The sequence below is a fragment of the Macrobrachium nipponense genome, chromosome 24, assembly GCF_015104395.2.
Source record: "Macrobrachium nipponense isolate FS-2020 chromosome 24, ASM1510439v2, whole genome shotgun sequence".
Lineage (NCBI taxonomy): Eukaryota > Metazoa > Arthropoda > Malacostraca > Decapoda > Palaemonidae > Macrobrachium > Macrobrachium nipponense.
In genome coordinates, this window is record NC_061091.1 from 73,746,666 (window position 1) to 73,769,303 (window position 22,638).

General features: G+C 39.7%; 1 protein-coding gene and 1 long non-coding RNA gene across 2 annotated transcripts in view; both read left to right on the plus strand.

The window, feature by feature from the left end:
- LOC135205789 (uncharacterized) overlaps window positions 1–21,496 on the plus strand; it is a 38,805-nt gene extending 17,309 nt beyond the window's left edge. Inside the window, exon 3 of the long non-coding RNA XR_010312609.1 lies at window positions 20,611–21,496. This is a non-coding gene — a long non-coding RNA (uncharacterized LOC135205789). The remainder of the gene's footprint in view (window positions 1–20,610) is intronic.
- LOC135205589 (uncharacterized) lies at window positions 77–2,674 on the plus strand. Its single transcript, XM_064236353.1, has 3 exons — window positions 77–165; window positions 965–1,170; window positions 2,234–2,674. The coding sequence occupies exons 1-3, from the start codon at window positions 77–79 to the stop codon at window positions 2,575–2,577; spliced, it is 639 nt and encodes a 212-aa protein (XP_064092423.1). The 3' UTR covers window positions 2,578–2,674.
- Window positions 21,497–22,638: the final 1,142 nt, after the last annotated feature.

Genomic DNA, 22,638 nt, shown 5'->3' on the forward strand with positions numbered 1-22,638 from the left:
GGAAATTTAAATATTTTGAAAAACAAAAATGCTACAACTTTTAACGTGAAACGTACTACGGACCATCACACAGAACATGCATTCTTCCAAAGCTATAATTAAAAGTGATCATCATGGAGACAAAAGAAGACTTAATCATAAAGCTCCAAGGAAAACATACACAGGGTACGTAAAAAATGAATTTTTGTTAATTTTAAACATTAGTTGATGGGAAGTCTTAAAACAGTTAACGTTACCCCCTTGGCACCATACAAGTTGTCTACCAGATTTCATTATTATTGTTGTCATCCTGTTTGCTTAGAAGATTTTACGTCTGAGTATTTCGCGACACAAAACAGATGTGCCAAAATATATTTTCTTACAATTATAAAATTCATTATTTGTGAAATTAGAGAAAGTTAAATCCACTCATTTTAAAAACATATATTTATGCCTAAAATGAAATATATTATAAACATTAAACAATCTTAAAAAGAACTAATAGGATATCAAAAGAAGAATAAATAATGAGTACGGCAGACTTCGATGAGAACTCCAGTGTGCAAGTTACAATTTCTGGTGTGCAGATATTCAAAACCGTTATTTGCGGTGTGCAGGGGTGAAGTTTTGGTGTGCACTTAAACTCCTTATGAATTAGGGCATTTTACTTCAACCAGGCCAAAAATATGAAATTGCACACCAGGAAATAGGATATTTTCTGCATAGGGATTCATAAGGGTTACGGATAACTGCTTGAGGACTTCTCATTGCTTTAAGTCTTATATGCATACTAAAATATCTAAATTCTTCATTGACAATTTAGTGCATCCAAGAATTCACCCCTCCAGATGTTGCAATACACTATTAATCTCTTCAAAGTACATATAACCAAGCCCCTCATTTTGTTTGAATGACCACGTACTATAACTTATTAGTGCAAGTTGTGATTCAAGTAAATTTATATGTAGTATATCTTTTTCCTCAGATGTACAGCTGGGATCACTATCAGCATCCGGCACAGTAATGAAAAATCAATCAAGAAGGATTTTAAGGATAGAAAAAGGGCACAATTTCCTGCTATAATAACACTGAAAGGCCTCCATGACCATTCTTTGGAGACAGCAAATGCTCTAAGAGAATTGAGGGTGTTGTCAGACATCAAAAAAATGTTTAACACCTATTTTGAAATCGGTAAGAAGAGTTGAATTTTTGTTAGTGAAGTGAAGAATGGTAGGCCTTAACAATTAAGTTAAAAAGTCTTCATTTGCAGTAAACAGCTTTTTTTATCATATTACAAACTATTACAGGCAGTCCCTGGGTTACGACGGGGGTTCCGTTCTTGAGACGCGTCGTAAGCCGAAAATCGTCGTAAGCCGGAACATCATAAAAAATCCTAAGAAAACCTTACTTTTAATGCTTTGGGCACATTGAAAACTATGTAAACTGCATTCTTATTGCATTTTTCATTAAAAAAAAACTTCAAATATTTATTTTGCATTTTTGGTGTCATATTTCATCTGCCACATGAGTGTTGTAGGCGTCGTAACCCTGGAACATGCGTCATAACCCTGGAAAAAATGTCTGATGAATATAATTGAGAAGAGCCTTAACCTCGGAATGTCGTAACCTGAACCCGTAGTTAACCGCTACGGGGCCCACGCCTGTATTATCAAACCTCCCTCCCTTTGGTTCATATTCAAGATCTTTTTTCTATTAATGCTGATCGTTATTTATTACCCAGAGTGTTCCCTGTGTAGCATATTTCTCTTAAATTAATATCTTGAAATGCATATATGGCAGTCCCCGGGTTACGACAGGTTCGGCTTACGACGTTCCGAGGTTAAGGCGCTTCTATATTCATCAGACATTATTTCCAGGGTTACGATGCCTAGTACAATGCTTATCTGGCAGAAGAAATATGACACCAAAAATGCAAAATCGATATTTGAAGGTTTTTTTTATGAAAAATACAATAAGAAAGCAGTTTACATAGTTTTTAATGCACCCAAAGCATTAAAAGTAAGGTTTTCTTAGGATTTTTGAAGATGTTCTGGCTTACGACGATTTTCGGGTTGCAATGCGTTTCAAGAATGGAACCCCCGTCGTAACCCAGGGACTGCCTACTAACGTTACTGATGAAAGTAAGACAAGTTTCTTTTCTCAGTGTTATTTGTTCCTTTTTTCTTTTTGCAATTATATCTCTATTGACATACCTATAAATCATAGTAATCTTAAATATGTACTTGAAACTCAGGTATGAATCCAACAGCTGCCTCCCTTTACCACTTGGAAAAAACGAACTTCCAAGATCTTTTTGGCACGGCAAATCACAGTATCAATCCATCCTTGCGTACCATCCAGTATCTAAAGGATGTGTGGCTTAAGGACCATGGAGGAGGATTTGACAACATGACTATGCTCAACATGCTCAACAAGTACTATGAGCAAAACCCCAAACTAACCATCAAATCTTATGTAACAGCGGATGGTGTGTTCTGTATCGCACTTATCACTCCTTTCATGAGGAGAGTTCATGAACACATGAAAGAGGCAGGGGAAATAGTGTTTGTGGATTCGATCTCAAACTCTGCTGACTAATTGAATATAGCAGTCACACCGATACTTTGTGCGTCACCATCAGGGGCTTTGCCTCTTGCTATGCTGTTTCATTCTAGTCAGGAGGAAGAAATGTATACAAAAGGTTAGTAAATTTACTAGTATTATTAAAACTATTTACCAAGCTGTTATGATTTATAAAATCATGAAATCATATGTATTTTAATACAGTGACCACGATTTCCTATAGGTTTTGGCATGGTGAAAGATACCATTGGTGAGGCAGCTTTTTTCCACCAAGGGTCACCTAAAGTGATTATGACTGATAATGCAGATGCATTGACGAATGCACTCAAGAACACCTGGCCAAGAGCACAGCTTTTTGTGTCATTTTCACATTTTACAGCAGGTTTGTTTTTTTATATAATACAGGCAGTCCCCGGCTTACGACGGGTTTGGCTTACGACATTCCGAGGTTACAATGCTTTTCAATTATATTTATCAGAAATTATTTCCAGGTTTACAACGCATGTTCCAGGGTTATGATGCTTACAACGCTGATCTGGCAGAAGAAATATGACTCCAAAAATGCAAAATAATCAATATTTGAAGTTTTTTTTTTGGTGAAAAATGCAATAAGAATGCAGTTTACATAGTTTTTCATGCACCCAAACCATTAAAAGCAAGGTTGTTCATACACGAACAAACCTTCGGTCTTAACAATAGGATAATTTCTAGCGCCTGGCTGGATCCGGTTAAAAAACAGATGAAAGCAAGGAATCTTGTGAGATCTGGCAGCGCGTATGTATGACGGGTGAAGAATGGTCAAGGACCATGCATCTACACCACTGTGTGGTCTTTCTTTAACTGTCTGGGGGAGAGGCCATAACATTGACCTCTCTAGGCTACCCGGTTCATTGCCCGTTTCGATTGAGTGTGTGTGTATGTGCTGTTATTTTAAATACCTTGGCTTCTTTTGGTCCTTCTCAGCCTCGTCTTCGTGTGTGCCCTGGAACTCCAGGTTCTCAGTGTCTTAGTTTTTTGGCTTCGGCTGCAACACCCCCCCCCCCCCCCCTTCACCACTTGCAGTAGGTGTCGCTCTATTTTTTTACATTAACGAAGCCTTGTACGGAACGCTGTGTGTGGCCTAAGAGCAGTGGAAGTTGTTTTATAGCAAGAGGGAGCATCGTAGGATTCTTCTTTCTTCCTGATGCTTCGTCTCCTGATATGTTCACTCCCCATAGTAGAGTGGTGCCTTGGCCCCCCTTTTCTTCCATTGATTCATCATTGAAAGTTTCGGGAGGCCCTCAGGCTGTTATTTGTATGTCGCCCTTCCTCCTTCGGGAATTAATTTGATTCCTGAGAGAGAGGAGTTTTTTTTTTTTCATCATTGTTTTTTTTATTTTTACAGAGTCAGAGGCGTCCAAAATGGCACCGCTTTGAAGACCATGGGGCTACGGGGTCCTCCATCCTTAGACAGTTGGCTGTCACTTTTCTTGGATGTTCGCTACCCCCCTCCTCATGCTGTCCAGGCCGTCTCCTCCTCCTGCCCTTGTCTTCGTGGGTAGGCGAGGTCAGCCATATTGTATTGCTCCGCCAGTGACAGTTGCCGCTTATTCGAGTCAGAGGGAAGGCATGGCGTTAGCCCCGCTAATGGGTCAGCCATTTTGTATCCCTCTGCCAGTGGCATCTGCATCCCATTCAGACGAGGGGAAGCCATGACGTCATCGCCGCTTATGATGTTATTCCATCGATGACGTCACTCTCAGTCGCCTCCACTGCGCTGCCTCGCTCACCTGTGTCGTCATCGTTCGCTGCCGTGACATCGTATCTGCCATCCAGTTCGCTGTATCTCCCTTCCATGTCGTTGGAGCCTTCTCTTCCTGATCTGTCTGTGGCTCTATGCCAGGCAGTCCTTAGGAGATTGGACTTTATTTTGGAGGTTGAGTTAGCTGCCATGTCGGCTGGGAGGACTGGAAGCAAGCGTGTTGCATTGTCCCCTGCCCCCTGCAAGAAGTTGTGTAGAAGCCAGTGCTGTCTTCCTCTCCTTCTCCCTCATCTCTGCTGCGTTGGCGTATCAAATGTTGAAAGGCTAAGGAGTGTGCCCTTTCTTCGCCTGCGAGTGAGGAGCAACACGCCCGTGTTCCTGAGAGTGTTGGTGTTTTGGAGTGTTCTTGCATCTTCTTTTGTGCAATCTGCAGTGGCTGCTTCGCCCTCTGCATCAAGTCACGAGCATGTTGCATCCTCCCCCGTTCATGCACATGTAATAATATATATATATAGTATATATATATATATAATATATATATATATATATATCTATATATATATATTATAATATATATATATATATATATATATATACATATATATACCCCATTCGAGCTACAAATGTCCTTTAATATCTAATTCGCTCTACCTCGGAATTGATAAATTTTCATATATGTACCGAAGGGGAATTTTTAGTTTATAATAATTTCGTCCCCCCATGGGATCGAACCACCGCCCAGTGGACGGGAAACGAAATCAGAAACGGACAGTGACGCTACCGTGGTTTCGTCTTATTATGCATGTTTACTTGTTTTCCAGATCAGCAATGTATAATGCCACACAGCTCATAATGTTTATGGCTGAAACTTTTGATTGTTATATGAAGAAAAGGTTGTTGGATGTTGCTTTGCGTCATCATCCTTCTAGGCAGCAGGTCAGCGTCAAGATGGGAGTCTTATCACCTGCAACAGTGAAGCGGGTCGATGGAGAACATAACTTGTTTCGGGTGCCTTCATCATCTATGCCTGATACATAGTAAGTTTTCAAAATAACATATTATACTCCATTACTATCATACTGCATTATACTCAATAAGCTAATAATTATTCTGTACTTATTAAAATATTTCTATTTTCTTTTACAGTTATGATGTAGACCTCAATTTTGGTATGTGTACATGTGTCTCTGGCCATACTGACGCTGTATGCAAACACCAGGTCGCATCTGCTGAGGCAAATGTGACTTCATTGCAGCAGATGTACCCACCATCCACAGAATGCAGATGACTGCTAGCTACTGTTGCTTTGGGCAAGACCAACATTCCACAAGGATTCTTTGGTTAGCTTTTGGAAGCAGATGCTCCTTCACAACTCAATTCCTCCACTGAAGCATTTGTTACTCCACAAGAAGCAGTGCCAACCCACCTCCATCACTCGTTGCAGTGTTGGATTGTCTTGCGGCAGCAGTACTGTCGCCAAAGACCGAAGGCCAGGTGCTTTGCCAGCTAGACGACAGAAAAGGCAGAGGAACACAGCTAGGAATGAAGATAATGCTAAGTCCCATTAGCTTAAGGTAAGCTACAACACCTGTTCAAATTGTTGTGAATTTGATAAATATATATTTCTTTATTTTCAGTGCTTTAATTCTATGGTCTTCCACTACAAGAAGCTAACATTCACAGGTGACGAGCGGGACTCAGGCGGCAGACGATCCAGTGCATCAGAATACTCGAATTTATTTCAGTCAAAAATTGTAGAAATCATCAGTAACTGGAATCTCAATACAAATTTTAAAATGATCAAAATCTTTAATTTGGGGTGAATATTTGAGAAACAAGCTATCTTTTGGCTATTTCTTCTAAATTTATTCAAAATTAATCATAAAAATACATGTGATTGTTGTGTGGGAAATTTGTTTCGCTCAGTGGGAAGATCGAAGGTTAATTATACTCTACAAAATTACAAGCAAGTAATTCCTTCCAACTGAAATGGTTCTCTAAGTTAGTAATTTAGTAAATGGTATAAAACGGGCTGTTAAGCACACAATTCTTCCGTGCGCCTAACGTGTTTTCAGACTTGTGCCAGAAAATCCAAAGGATTAATAATTGCTTGGTAAGCTTAAGTAGGCTAGTTAAATTCAGGTAAAAGTAATTCAGGTAAATGCAATTAATCTAAATAGGACTATGAATAAATCAAACCAAGGCCATAAAATTCCCAGGGTAGTTCAGTTTGGTCCCAGAATTCAATTAAGTTCCGACCCGGTCAAAGTAAAATTAAAGTAAACTAATCCCGAATAGTAATGCTTAAGTAAACCAGACAGACCTAATTTCGACTAAATTTATTACTACGCCCAATAATAATTATATAAGACCTTTGTAAAATTATTCAATCTGAGTCTATGCCTAATTAATTCTCACAAACTCCAATATTACAATAGCCTAACTATGTAAAAGGGCTTAAAATTTAGTCAAGGTAAAGAAAACAGTGTATTACGTCTTGAATAAGTAAGTTAAGTTAAATACGTAAGTTAAACGTTAAAAGACGAAACCGCTTCCTAATGAAAAGTCCGTTTGGCTAACATCAGCCGTCCAATAATGGCGGTCTAGTCTTTGTGGAAAATTAGTATTTGACCTACCTTCAAGTTAACCCAGTTTGGACACACACCTCTTAATTCACGTGTAAACTAAAAACAAAATCCTATATATTTTAATCAGCAAACCCAGCGACCTCTAATCGTATTCGTGGAAATAAATTGGTACGTTGATAAGAAATGTTATTCCACTTACCGAATTTTCCGCGACCGATCAGTGACGAAGGCTGTTAAAAGTTTTGGTTGCAGATAAGGATTTTGGATAGGATGAGGTTTTAGGATAGGTACAAACAGGAAAGGAGATCATACAAACCAATTATTTAAAGGGTTATTAATTTCTAAACCCTACACAACGTAAATTAAACTTAAAAGGGCGAAGTCGCCGACCTAGTTTTGTCGCCTTCTTCGCTCGCCGTCCGTTTGAACAAGGCCCAAAAAACCCAGCGCGACCTAAGCCTACCCCTTGAAAAAGGCCTATGTCAGGGTCAATGGTTCTTTATCACTCCCCAAATCAATTAAATAATTTCTTAAATAATTTGAAGGGACAGTTAAATCTATTTATTAAATCTATCTATCAAATATTTTAAATGCTAAGTAAAGTTAATCAAGTTATTCAAAATATAATATTAATTTTTCTGCAGAGCTTATACTAAAGAAAATGGGGTATAGTTACTTTGTAGCTCTTAGCAGTGACTTCGTTAAAGGTTAGAAATGTATATGTACAAATAAATTTACAACATCCTCCCGGGGGAGATAACACAAAACACAGAGTTTTGTGTTAGGTTAAACAGCTTCATCATTAATCAACTGCTGTAAGAATCGCCTCGAGTTGGTGGCGGCTCTTCTCTTCGGTCTCTCTTCTGCTTGATAGCCTTCAGAATTTTGACTCTCCTAAATTTTTCTCCGCAGCTTCTACAGTATACATATCCTCTGGCTTAGAGACCTCCAGTGGGTAAAGTTTGTCAACTGACCTAGTTGTCTCTCCATTGCTGGTCTGTAGCTTCACAACTCTGACCAGTCCATCAGAGCTGGGCATCAGCTGAATGACCCTTGCCAATTTCCACATGCAACGAGGGGTGTCATTATGTACTAACACCACATCTCCTACTTTAATCTTGGTTTGGAACGGTTGGGTTGGATCCCCATTGAAATAGTGTCTATCTCTCAGGGACTGCAAGTATTCCTTCTCCCACTGTTCTTGGAATGCATGTATTACCTGAGATACAAACTTGAATCTCTCATTACATTGTTTGTGGTCAAGCTCAAAATCTGGGTCATTCAGGTAGTCCCGGTCTATGGTAGTGGGTAACGAGTTTAACCGGTAGCCATACAACAGGTGAGAAGGGGTAAGGGCATCGACTGTATCTGGAGATGTAGCATCCACATATGTAAGAGGTCTATTGTTAATACGACGCTCTATCTCAGTGACAATGGTGTTCAGTTCGTCAGAATTAATCCTCTTCTTGAATATAGCTTTCTTAAGTGCTGATTTCACACTGCCAACCATCCTCTCATAGAAGCCTCCTTGATGGGGTGCCCTAGGTGTGATGAATGTCCATTTACAATTTTCTCTAGTCAGTGTGGACTGTACGTCAGTGTCATCATACAAGGACTGAATCAAGGAAGAACCAGTTTTGAAGTTAGTGGCGTTGTCAGAAATCATTCGACGAGGGCAAGATCTTCGTGCAGTGAATCGCCTGAAGGAATTGAGAAAACAGTGCTGGTTAAGTCTTTTACCACTTCCAGGTGACAAGCTCGTGTTGAGGTACAAGTGAATACGACTATGTAAACCTTGTCTAGTTCTTTAGTGGCTGGATTGCAGATAAGAATTTGTCCAGTCAAATCTACTCCGGTCACCTCAAATGGCCGGAGACTGTTCACTCTGCAAGCCGGTAGAGGTGGCGGAGGAGGCCTGCGCAATGCAGGTCCTTCCAGACGGTTACATAGGTGGACACTTCGTTTCATCTTCTTGACACACTGTCTCAGTCTTGTATCCAGTATTCTTCTCTCACCTTGCAAATTGTGTCTTGAACGCCTGCATGAAGAACATTTTCATGTGCTTGAATGACTATAAGTCCAGTCAAAGGAGAATTTGGAGGTAAAAGCAGAGGAAATTTACTGCTATATGGAAGGTGGTCCGCATTTTGTAGTCTCCCAGTGCATCGCAAAAGTCCATTCTCATCCAGGAACAAGCCTAGGCTTTTAATTCTGGCTGGAATTTTGTGGGAATTCTTGTTAAGGTATGACAACTCCTCTGGGAAATACTGACTCTGTGTGAAGCCAATAAGGAAGGAATTCGTAATGCTTCTGAGTTCTGTACTTTGACATTTTCAGAGTTTACGGGTCCCGAGTTCTTAGTTTTACAATTCCCAATGGTACGTTTAAGGAGCCTAGTGAACTTAATTACTAGCTTAGTGACATTTATAAGTTTAGGAAGGGAAGCGAACCTACGGATCTCTATGGGACAAGTAGCTTCTTCACTGACAACTGTAGTTAAAACTTCTTCAGGTGTTTCAGTGGTGGGTAGCATGTAGATACATTCTGCCTGCTCTGGCCACATCTCTGGGTTCGGGAGCCAACTTGGGCCATGGAACCAAATTTGACTTTCTTAAACTGCCGCATGGAAATTCCTCTAGAGACAAGGTCTGCTGGGTTTTCTTCACAGGTCATAGAGGTACTTCACTTCAGTGACCTGACTTAGCTCATTCACCCTGTTGAGGGACATAGATGTTTTTTAGAATTTGTTGTTTCTGAATCCAGTGCTAGGGCAACTTTACTGTCAGACCATATGACAGTGTCAGTAATCTTGACACCATCAGTAGTGAAAAACGGTTCTGAGGTAGTCAGCTAGTTTTGACTGCACTATAGTTGGCAGTCAGCTCAAGTTTGTGGTATGCTTTTCTTTTGAGAGGGGCGACTCTTGCTTTAGAGAAAAACTAGGTTCGCACCTGCGTGTTGGTCCATCAAATAGGCTGCAGCCCCATAGGCCTTTTCACTAGCATCACAGAATACGTGAAGAGAGTAGTTGGTCCCGCCTCTGTTGGCTGTGAAGCGTGGGAATTCCTGGTATGCTATGTTCTCGAGGTCTTTCTTGATCTTCGACCACTCTTCTTGAAGTTCTGGTGGCAAAACATCATCCCACCGCCTTTTAGATAGTTTTCCAGATCTTTTGCATAAGAACTTTGGCTCGTACAATTATGGGAGCAAACAATCCTAGAGGGTCAAATACTTTTGAAAGGTTGCTCAAAAGTAGCCGTTTGGTAAGCGGAGCTTCCTCAAAGGTAGGGGGTTTTATGCTTAAGTGGTCAGTCTTGTAGTTCCAATGAAGTCCTAGAACTTTGACAAGATCTGAGCCTTCTGTTGTTCCATCACCTTCTTGTTTTACCATTTCGTTGAAGGTTGGGTCATTACTGATCCATTCTCTTAAAGGCATTCCGGCATCTGACAGGACTTCCTTTGCAACCTTGTAAAGGCTGTAGAGGCTGACTGTTGTTGGTAAAGAACCAATTAAGTTGTCCACATAAAATTTGGTCATGAGGAAACTAACTTCAGGTGAAGTGGGGTAGGTTTCAAAGTGATGTTGCAAGGTTGACTGGAGTAAAAAGGGCGAGCAGGTGGCTCCAAAGAGAACTGATCTAAACCTATAGGCTTGAAGGTCCTTTTCATTGTTAAGATCTTTTAGCCAAATGAAACGTGTATAATCATGATCCCTAGGTTGGAGACCTACCCGTAAGAAGGCTTTGCTGATGTCTGCCGATACCGCAAGTGGGTCGAGATGGAATTTCAACAAGAAGTCAGTTAAATGACTAGTCAAGGATGGGCCAGAGTATAAGCAATCATTCAGGCTAGGGGCCTGCTTGTCCATCCGGGCACTTGCATCAAATACAATACGAATGGGCGTTGTAGTTGAATCCTTAATCACAGGTAAATGGGGTAAATAATGGACATTTGTTCGGTTTTGGTCTTCTTCTGGCACTGTTTCAATGAAGCCGAGAGACAGTTGTTCTTTGATGATCTGGTCATAAATTTCCAGACACTTATTAGTTTGTTTCAGCTTGTGAATAGTACTGTTCAGTCTTTTCCTCGAGAGTGCTAAGTTGGTAGGGAGTTGTTTCTTATCGACTTTCCAAGGGAGAGATACCTCATATCGTCCTTCAACCATATTGATGGAATTCTTGAATTCTTCCAGTACAAATTTATCCTCAGGTGACATATCTTGATCAACGATTCCGACTGATTCTAGGGTCCAAAGCTGTTGGATGGGGTCTTCAGCAAATTTGCTATCAGACAATCTCAAGTGGTATTTCTAGAGGCAGCTTGGAAGGTTCATCAACTGCTAGTCTCATTACAGTTACAGAATGAGCACTGATAGGGGTGTCATTACTAGGCAGTTTACCAGCGACCAGATATCCTAAGGAGGACTCAATCAGGTTCACTCCGTTTGCTTGTGGAGAATGGATGAAGTCAAAGTAGTGATCTATGCCAACAAGCAGTTTCACCTGGTCAATCTGACTACTTGACAAGTTAGGATCAGCTAGGGTGACATTCTGGCTCTTCAGTTCAGACACTATCTTACAGAGTCCACGAGGCCTAGCGCTTTGAGGTAGTTTAGGTACGACAATAGCCTTTAAAGTTACAAGGCTGTCATCGTTTACCCTGACAGGTACAGTGGACCGTACATATATCTAGGTTCTTTGGTATCCCAGAAACCCACTGATGCTCAGCTGGACAGGATTGTCTTGTACAAGTTTACACTCTTCCACTGCCTCTTGTGTGATGAAGGTGCGTTGCGCCTCAGAATCAAACAGTGATCTAAGTTCTTGGTGTGCCTGAGGGCGGACACACCACTTTCATTAAGGCGGTAGGGAGAATTCCACTTGTTTGTGACTTTAAGTCTTTGTCACTGTCATTGTCTCCACAATAGTTCACAGCAGAGCCCTCAGTTGAGGAGTCAGGGCGCAATGCTGAATGGTGTAGTCCAGTTTTACATGACAGACATTTGTGGAACTTCACAAGACAATCGGTTGTCTTATGGTTAGGTGAAGTGCATTTCACGCAACGATTTTTTGCGGTAAGTCTTGAAATGTGCTCTTGCGTGGTCTTGTAAATGTCACACTGGTAGGCTTTGTGTTCTGGTCTATCACAGAATACACAACTTTGAGTTCTGGCAGTCTTATTAGGCTGTTCTGGAGTGACAGAAATACTCAGATTCGTAACTTCGTTTTTCTTAGGGTGTAAGAACTAACCTGAGTTTTGGTCTGATTACCTGGTCTATTGGAACTTTGTTAGGCTTGGGTTTTCTATGGGAGTAATCCTTGTTCTTATCCCTGGGTTCAAAATCCAAGGAAGACAAGGTCAGGATTATCTTTCCTAGCCCCTCTCTAATATCTAGGAGTGAGGGGTAGTCCTGTCCACACTTGTTTTGGTTATTTGTTCTTTCACCTTGCCAGGTAGTTTTTGAAAAACTAGAGGTCCAAGTGTCCAGGTACAGTGATCCGAATTAGGTCTGTTTCTTTCTATGCCTCTAACATATTGTTCAAGTTTAGTCCAGAAAGCCACGTAGTTGAATCCAGGTCTGCAGAAGGTTTAGGCAGGCCTGCTAGTTGACAAATTAGAGACGAGATTATTTTCTCTGGATTAGCATAAGTTTTCTTCAACAGGTCAATGGCGTCTAAATAGTTTTCATTCGTGACAAGAATATTTCTAATCAGAGTTAGAGCTTCACCCTTCAAACATCCCTTCAGGTAATTAATTTGTCAACAGCTCTCAAGTCTGGACGAGAGTGAAACGTTAGACTCGAAAACATCCCAAAAAGGGGCCATTCTCCATCGGTCCCTTCAAATTCCGGTAGTGATAAAGACGGCAACTTAACCTTATGCCATGGCCTAAACTCTGTTGCAATACTCCTCTGGGGTTTGGCTTCCATGCAAATGATTTTTAGTTTCTCCAAAACTTCAGTGCTCTCTGTGATGACTTGGTTGGCATGACGCCGCTTTGTAGTGAGCTGTGTTCTATCAGGGTCTTGCTCAGAGAACCCTTCTTCTCCAAGTTGAACTAAGTACTTAAAGTTGAGTTCTTCATACTTCTTTATTTGAGACTCTAGCCTAAGACGATATGTCTCCAAGGTCGAGGACTCAACATCACTTGCCCTTTGAATCAAGTCACCAGCAGTTTTGCATAAATCCTTGCAGTTTTCCTCATAAAGTCGGAGGGAATGTGCTAATTGTGTCGCAGACATTTTATGAGTTTAAAAGGTAACAAGACAAAAAATCCCTGGACAACAACACAGGCCTTAAAACATCCCGCTGGGGATGCCAATCTTCCTTTGTGGGAAATTTGTTTTGCTCAGTGGGAAGATCGAAGGAATATACTCTACAAAATTACAAGAGTAATTCCTTCCACTGAGTGTTCTCTAGTAGTAATTTAGTAAATGGTATAAAACGGGCTGTTAAGCACACAATTCTTCCGTGCGCCTAACGTGTTTTCAGACTTGTGCCAGAAAATCCAAAGGATTAATAATTGCTTGGTAAGCTTAAGTAGGCTAGTTAAATTCAGGTAAAAGTAATTCAGGTAAATGCAATTAATCTAAATAGGACTATGAATAAATCAAACCAAGGCCATAAAATTCCCAGGGTAGTTCAGTTTGGTCCCAGAATTCAATTAAGTTCCGACCCGGTCAAAGTAAAATTAAAGTAAACTAATCCCAAATAGTAATGCTAAGTAAACAGACAGACCTAATTTCGACTAAATTTATTACTACGCCCATATAATTATATAAGCCTTTGTAAAATTATTCAATCTGAGTCTATGCCTAATTAATTCTCACAAACTCCAATATTACAATAGCCTAACTATGTAAAAGGGCTTAAAATTTAGTCAAGGTAAAGAAAACAGCGTATTACGTCTTGAATAAGTAAGTTAAGTTAAATACGTAGAAGTTTTAAACGTTTAAAAGACGAAACCGCTTCCTAACGAAAGTCCGTTGGCTCAAATCAGCCGTCCAATAATGGCGGTCTAGTCTTTGTGGAAAATTAGTATTTGACCTACCTTCAAGTTAACCCAGTTTGGACACACACCTCTTAATTCACGTGTAAACTAAAAACAAATCCTATATATTTAATCAGCAAACCCAGCGACCTCTAATCGTATTCGTGGAAATAAATTGGTACGTTGATAAGAAATGTTATTCCACTTACCGAATTTTCCGTCGACCGATCAGTGACGAAGGCTGTTAAAAGTTTTGGTTGCAGATAAGGATTTTGGATAGGATGAGGTTTTAGGATAGGTACAAACAGGAAAGGAGATCATACAAACCAATTATTTAAAGGGTTATTAATTTCTAAACCCTACACAACGTAAATTAAACTTAAAAGGGCGAAGTCGCCGACCTAGTTGTCGCCTTCTTCGCTCGCCGTCCGTTTGAACAAGGCCCAAAAAACCCGCGCGACCTAAGCCTACCCCTTGAAAAGGCCTATGTCAGGTCAATGGTTCTTATCACTCCCCAAATCAATTAAATAATTTCTTAAATAATTTGAAGGGACAGTTAAATCTATTTATTAAATCTATCTATCAAATATTTTAAATGCTAAGTAAAGTTAATCAAGTTATTCAAAATATAATATTAATTTTTCTGCAGAGCTTATACTAAAGAAAATGGGGTATAGTTACTTTGTAGCTCTTAGCAGTGACTTCGTTAAAGGTTAGAAATGTATATGTACAAATAAATTTACAACATGTAATACTGACAAACTCCCTATATTTCCCAATAGATTCATAAAAAAAATCATAGTAGATTTCAGTCATCATAAAAAAAAAAGGAGATATCTTTTGACACACCGAGAACATCAGTACAGAAATTAAAGAAAAACTAACCAACTTTCTATAATTTAATTCTCCTAACTGAAATAATGGTCTAGCATTCTATAATATTAGCTGACAATCACTTAGGCTGAAATCAGTTGTACCTTAATCCCCTTGAGCTCTGTCATCATTAGGATCAGGGCTGACTGCAAAAATACCCATTCCTTCCTGAAATGATGCCTTCTGTGCCTTCACTTGAAATCCATTAGTCCATCACACTTTCATCTTCCACATCCCCCTTGAAGTGTGAACCTCTGGGCCGTCTCACCTAACTCCCTGTATACAGTCGTAATTCCATATACTAATGCTTTTAGTTTCCCAAGGTTGGACTTGGACCTATAGGGCCATCAGTAAAACACTTCTAGTTGTTCAGTTATACATGTATCCCAGTTGCACAAGAGTCCATAGGAAACTTAAAAGTGGGCCAATCCAAGCCTACCTCTTCTTTTAGTATATCTAAAAATTCAACACTCAGTTTTAATTATCTTACAGGGTCTGTTATACTATCTGGATCTCTGGATTTAGATCTTACTGAGCCCTGTATTTAGATACTGAATTCCTCATGATAATGCACTTGGTAAGACCTTTCTATATTATAGATTATTTATTTTTTTAGTCTCAAAATGTTTAGTAAGCCATTACTGACATCAGAGTTATCCATTGCCTGAGTGTCTCCCTCAACTGGTGGTTGGTTGAGCAAGGAATGGAGAATTGTCACCTAATCAGTGTTCCATTAATTCATGCTGGTTTTCCAGCCACCATGCAGAAGCCAATCAGTGGAGCAGAGTGGCATACATGAGGACATGATGCCCATGGAGGGTTTATAGATTTAATAAGGCAGGCTTATGTGATAGGCAGTATACTGATTCAGATAATGGGTGTTCAACATGGTCCTTTGTGACCTCGTGAGAGACAGCGAGAGAGAAGCTTCCATAAGTTAAAATATATGTTTAAGTGCAGACCATAATGTTATACGGGCAGCCCCTTTTATCGGTGGGAGCTGGGAACCGCTGATCTAATGGACATTGATATGATAGCTATACCACTGATTGCAAGAAATGTAATGATAAAAAGAATAATTTTGACGTACCAAAGTACACGAAACTTTTTCAACATCATACATCTTCCTCCGAAGATTTGCAGAAAAGGAGATGACGTCATTACTACGTCACTGTTTTTCCGGCCTGCGATTGGCCAAGCAGCCCCATGTCAGCTAGGCTGTATACACTTCGTTAATATGCATCCTGGAGGCATATTAACGAAATGTATATGACCTAGCCAACATGGGACTGCTTGGCCAATCGCAGCCTGGGAAAACAGTGACGTAGGAATGACGTCATCTCCCTTTCTGCAAATCTTCAGAGGAGGATGAATGATGGTCCTATGGTATGTCATGTTAAAGGTTGTTGCAGTTTTTTCAAAATATTTAAATTTCCAAGTTTTAAATTCTTCTTTAGACTTGGCAGTAATGTGAAATGTCACTGGTTCGGTTGTTGCTTTAATACATTCAGTAATAAAGCCGTCGATTCCTGGAATGTCCATGGCTTAAAAAAAAAACTAACAGAAAATGCCTAAAATTAGAGTCAATTACTTCATTCTAACATAAATTTTCTTGTCATTACTGCATAAAAAACATGAACTAAAAATGACATACAAGTGGAAAGTATTGGCACTAATTTCTATGTTAAAAGGAACTTCAATGAAGTAAAAAAAGTCAAACTTTTTGTGTTGATGCACTGTGCAATCATTTTCATGTTATTGTACGAGTAAGATAATCTTATACAAAAATCTCCATTGTATTAAATTTGATTTTGTTTGGTCACATTGATATGATGTGACATCACAAGAAATATTTCGCTATAACAAGAATTAATGTCAGTAACAGGCGAAGTAACTTTGGTCAACATTAGTCAGATTTCTCTTTACAAGAGTGCAGTGTGCCAGCAAGTAAAATGAGAATGTCTAGAGTTAAATTACACATTATTCTATGCTGCGTTTTCCCTAAAGGTGCCAGTTCCTACAAATGATGTTGCTGTCATACCTCATACAACATGGCGAATGAAAATGGTGTAAGTTGTTGAAATTAACAGACATCAAACATACGGAATAGTATAGTAGTACTTCTACATTATCTCGCCTCAAAAAATACGAAGAACGAAGAAGTTCAAGCTTCCAAACAAAAATAAAACAGGTATCATACACACATTACTATGTACTTCTTTTCCGAAATACACGTAACTTTGAGCAATCTGTGGCAATACGGTTCAGTACAGTAGGTGCACCATAAAACATTTCACTAGTTTAAAATATGACTAAAATACCATAAGTAAATTTAGTCTTCAGTGTTACAAAATTCATTCAATTATTTGTATCATGAATTGAAGTCTAAACTGAATTGTGATGTTTCAGTCTCACATTGAACACAACTTTTTCAAGATCGTTTGTCCTCCTCTGATGATTGGCAGGCAGGGAGATGACGTCATTCCTACGTCATCGTTTTTCCGGTCTGTGATTAGCTGAGCAGTCCCTTGTCGGTTAGGGCATATATACTTCATTAATATGCCCACTAAATTGTGGGGAGGTATGGTGGGGTCTACTTTAACAGCAGGTAAGCATCCAAATCAATTTTATTTTGAAAATTTACATATATTAATTGGGATGAATCTTACATAATGTTAAAGTTAGCTAAGTCCCACATTGTGAAGAGGACGGTGCAGCTAGACAAAAATCCTCTCGGCCAATCAAGCTAAAGGTTTCTTGCATAAAACCCAAAACATTTTTACCTGATCTGGAATCCTTTCTGGATCTTACTACCACCAGAAGTTGGATTCCATTCAGGGAGCAAGGCTCTCATACTTGTGCAGCAAAGAGCAGCCTTGGAGAAAATCGCTTCAATTCAGCCAAAATGAAACGGAAGTGGCGTGAGGGGACCCCTGTGCCTGGGTCTAAAAGCCCTATAAAACGAGTCTCTTGAAATGAATGTGTATTTTATATTAAAAAGGTATGCTCCTATACAAAACTTAGACCTTCACACTCCCCAACATATTAAAACCCGGGATTTAAACAAAGAGCCTAAAGGACTGCTCTTTCTTCGGTTCAAGAAAAGACTACCCACCATTAGTAGCGGACTAAGGGCTTTATTGCTTTCAAACACGATTCTGCATACTCAAGTAAAGGCTGTAATCAAACTGACTTGTTCATACCATCACGTCACATCGCCATCAAGCAAATGGCATCCACCGTCACTTCACAACATGTTTTATTGGAAAAAATATTTTGTTGTGATGTGACGGTGCTCTTATGCGGCGTTGCTGTACGGTGGTGGGTAGTGTGAATGACTTTCTGGTTTTGCCTGGTGCCACGGTCAGTACGGCTGCTCAGAGGAGTGAAGGCTGCAGGGTGGAGTACAGAGTTTTGTAAACATGGATGAGAAACTAGTAGAACTGGTTCAAATATAAGTAGTATCACTGCCAGTTTAATTAGTCTGCTATGTAAGATAGTGAACTCAAGACTTTATTTTCATTTTTTAGTATAGAAAAGCACTTAGGACAGTATCCGAGAGCTCGACAAGGCTACATCCAAGGTACTGAGCCAGAAGGGCTACTAAAGAACTGTTTAAATTTCTCCCATGCAATGTATTCTTTTTGATTGGCATTGTGTCCTTGTCGACCTACACCAATTAAACTGTCTGCCATGTGTGTAGAGTTAATGGTGAGAATGTCTGAATCATTTTGGCCTTTCATGAAATTGTGCAAAATACACATTGCAAACACAATATTGTCTACTTTATCTGGCAGGGACTTGAGAAGATGGTGGTATACCTGGAATTTTTACTTAAAATTCTGAAGGCATTCTCTGCAACTCCTCTCGCATGTGACAGCCTGTAATTAAATATGGTCTTTTGAGCATCTCATCAAGTACGTTTTTTAAAGAGAATGAGTCATCACATACCCTTACATAGGGTGCTTAATAAGTTGTTCCAGGGAGCTAAACTTTAGCCTGTGGAATGTTTAGAACTCCCATTTCTAAATCCATTCCAAGCTTTGAATGAGAAAAAAATTCCCCCATCATTGTTTCTACCAAATGATCCTCTCTCAGCTACTACAAATAATGCGCATCAACAAGACCGAGTAGCACAACTGAAAAAGTTTGCTCGTAATTAAAAAACTCTGAACCATTATTTGGCTTAACATCTGTGACCCCTATACAGTTTGGGAAATTCCACAGATCCCAAAAATCTGTTGCTATTTGCTTCCAAGTGCCCTGTTTAGGTGGTGGCATAACTTGAAGGTTGCAGTCTCTTGATGATAGCTGTGCACACTTCCTTTACGATATGATGAACTGCTGAATGTCCCAAGCGATAGCTCAGCGAGATAGTCCTAAGGCTATCACTGGTAGTTAGGAATCTGGGAATAAAAAAAAAAAAAAAAAAGATTAATAATGCACAACTGTCATGGGAGAATTTTTCCCCCACCAAGACATTAACATACGAGAATAATAATACCACTACTATACATATGCACTGTTGTCAGTCTTCTTGCTTGGAGACAGGGGTTGGAGAATGGTACTGTCATAGTTGACATGGTGTGTATAAAGACTACTGACGTTTACGCTGCCTTGGAATTAGGGTAGGCCTGTCCTACCTGCTATTACATATTCCTTGTGTGTAGGGATCTTATTACTGATGAGTCCAGGTGAGGTCTTCCCACTGGGAGGCAATTGAAGTGCTGATTTCCATTTTTAGTGGTAAGGTACGATGGTATTGAAGAAAATCCCTGGTACTCAGTTCGTTTCTTTATTACTCATTACATCATGCCAAATGTCTCCCAGGCCTAGTCTCCTGGACTTGGTTAATTTACCTAGTCTCCAGAACTGCTGGACTAGATTCCTTGCAAGGGATAGATAATAATTTGTGTTAATAATTTGGCAAAATAGCCAAAGTGAAAGGTGGACCGGTCGACTTCTTTCTCACACCTTCGAGAGCATTTGTGATCCTTACATGTTTTGCTAGTGTTGCCAAAATGCAGACGAAAGATTCAGGACAGCACTCCCATACTCAAAGCGAAAGAAAAACAAAACAAGGGACTGGCCACACTGCCATGCACTCGACCTCCACAACAAAAACAAAAACATTTTACAGTTCCAATCACTCTTACAACAGTAGTGTAAAGGTATTAGAGAAGGATGATTAATCAATTCCTAAATAAATCACTAATAATTAAAGGAATATTTTTCCCATTACACAACCACTATATAATATCTAGTACTTTACCTACAAAAATGATTACAGCCAGTCCCCGGTCATCGGTGGAGTCGGTTATTGGCGATCCAGTTTTATGGGGCTTGTCTAGCACCATAAAATCAGGGATTTATGGGGCCATAACGGGCCGAGTCTGTAACATACCTAAAAGAGGAGCCATAAGGGTGCGGCGTCAATAACCGGTTATCGGCGCCATAAGTGCCATTATGGCACTATAAATCAGAGTTTCAGTTAATGGCAGTTTTCGCTTATCATCACACCTCCAGGACTGCCTTATGTATAAGTTGCCTGCATACCTTGTTAATTTCCATTCACTCAGTGAATGGCTATAGTTAGAAATGAATACAATGTTGATTCATATTTTTTTTTTATTATAAGTCTTTGAATACCTATGGACTTTAAATTACTATCAGTTAAACTATTGGCATAATCCCCATTAGCATATTATATAAACAATATGTACTCTACATAGGTATACAATAACTGTTAATCAGAATTTGCAATTCTCTATGCAAGAAGTTTTCAGTGAAATAATACCTAATGATAGCTTCTTAGTAGCCTAATAAATAGCCTGATGATGAGATTTCTTCCTCTAGGGAGTGAGTGCAAGCTGCGATGGGTTTCCTTGCGTGACCAGTATCAAAGATGTACTTAAGGAAGATTGCTACAAAATGTGGCCAGGAAGCAACAAGAAAACAAAATACAAGTATGCTGATGAAATGTCCTTTGTGATGCCTTCTTTGCTTGAGAGAGAGAGGCAGTGTCTAATCTAGCAACTTATGGAGCAAGTGTGGATACTGAGGACGTGGAAGATGAGGAGGATGATGATATGGAATTACAACCAAAGAAACACAAATGTAGCAGTGGTGAAGACCAGCCATCTATTGGAGAGATGTGTTCAGGACAAGTAGGCAAATGTGCAATCAAGACAACAGTGTGTACTTCATTACGAAAATCCATGCCGCCACCTCAGACAGCTTCTGCCATGCTAATGAAATATTTAGTAGATAATGAGAAGGAAAAAGTGTCTACTGATCCCATTGATTTGTTCTTTAATACCATGGCTGCTACAGTAAAGAAATTTTCCCCTTATCAAAATATTATCAAAACCAAAATTGTTTTCACTTGTTGCACGCTATGAGATGACACAAATTTTAGAGCAAATTCCACCTGCTGCATCAGTTACGCCAGCATTTGGGTACACTACAGTACCGGCCACAGTTCAAAACACTAACACAGTCGATTCACCATATCCATCACCATCATCCTATTCACACCACTCAGGAGAAAACATGACAACCAGTTTCAGGAAATGTAAAGGACATGAAAAAGACATCGTACACACACATTAGAACATGTTTTGTACTAGCATAATGCACAAAATAACATATGATTGTACGTAATAATTAGTTTTATACTCCCCTTAAGCATACAAGCCTGTTTTTGTTTCAATGGAATCTCAAGCAGATAGTTGAATTTAGATATTAATAAACATTACCTTAATATAATTTATCTAGCCCTAAATCCCCAAAAACCGCACCAAAATTTACCACATTGGCAACCCTGTTACCTCCTATTCTGTCCGCCAGTTGGCAACACTGTCGTTGACAGATACGAAAACCTTCCCTCAAATCAGTTGTTAACGAGCGCCCGTGTTGTTTACATCACGGCCGCTCTTTATAAATTTCCTTAAACATTTTTGTGCCTTTAAAGCTTTCATTATTTGTTAAATGAAACTTTATATGAATTACCACTCACGCATTACATCACGAAATAGTGAATTAACTTTGATTTCTGTTGTGGTTCTTATCTTAAATTACGAACTTTTGCGCGACCCGGAACTACTGACCTGTCCAATTCTACAATGGATTACCAAGAAATTACGATGCTTCCTTCTGCCAGCAACATCAGGAACTGCCCGGTTTGTGGGACAAGGATGAGTAGCAGGGAGTATGAACCCCATGACATTTGTAGTTCTTGTCGTGGACAGGTTTGTGACTTGACTTCTCGTTGTGACGTATGTAAGCCCTGGTCTGACGAGGATATGACTGCTTATATGAAACGCCAAACAATCTTACAGCGTAAAAGATCGGTTAAGGAGAAAAAGAAATCGATTGCTAAAACTGTATCTAACGAATTCTTTGACTTGGGCGCTCATGATTCTGGCTCTTCGGTTTCGGTATCGTACGACTCCGATTCCGAATTAATTGATGCTTTGCCCCCTGTACAACCGGTAATTAGTGAAGTTAGTTCTGATGTAGATTCGAAGATTTTGGCAATGGAAACTACCTGGAAACAGAATTTTAAGAAATTACAGCTTAGTCTAGATAGAGATATTTCTGCTAAGTTTAACAATCTGTCAGAGAATTTTCAAGAAGCCTTTACTAGAATGTCTAACACACTTTTAGATTCATTTTTCAGTCCCTCGTCAGGTACCTGTCGACAGCACCATGGGTAACGGTGCGACAGATACCCCGGCTTGTGAACCCCGTCGTGGCGAAGGCCTAGGGGGGATCCGGTCCGGGCAGGTGCCTAACGAATCTTTACCCAACGTGTCCCCTGTTAGTCCCGTAACAGTGCCAAAGGGCGCTTATTTAGGAGAAGGGGGAGGGATATTAGTGTCA

Excerpts from the sequence above, each read along its gene's own strand:
- LOC135205589 (XM_064236353.1), top strand. The coding sequence starts at position 77 with ATGCATTCTTCCAAAGCTATAATTAAAAGTGATCATCATGGAGACAAA. Across the intron at positions 166-964 it reads CCAAGGAAAACATACACAGG|ATGTACAGCTGGGATCACTA; the intron begins GTACGTAAAAAA and ends CTTTTTCCTCAG. Across the intron at positions 1,171-2,233 it reads TAACACCTATTTTGAAATCG|GTATGAATCCAACAGCTGCC; the intron begins GTAAGAAGAGTT and ends CTTGAAACTCAG.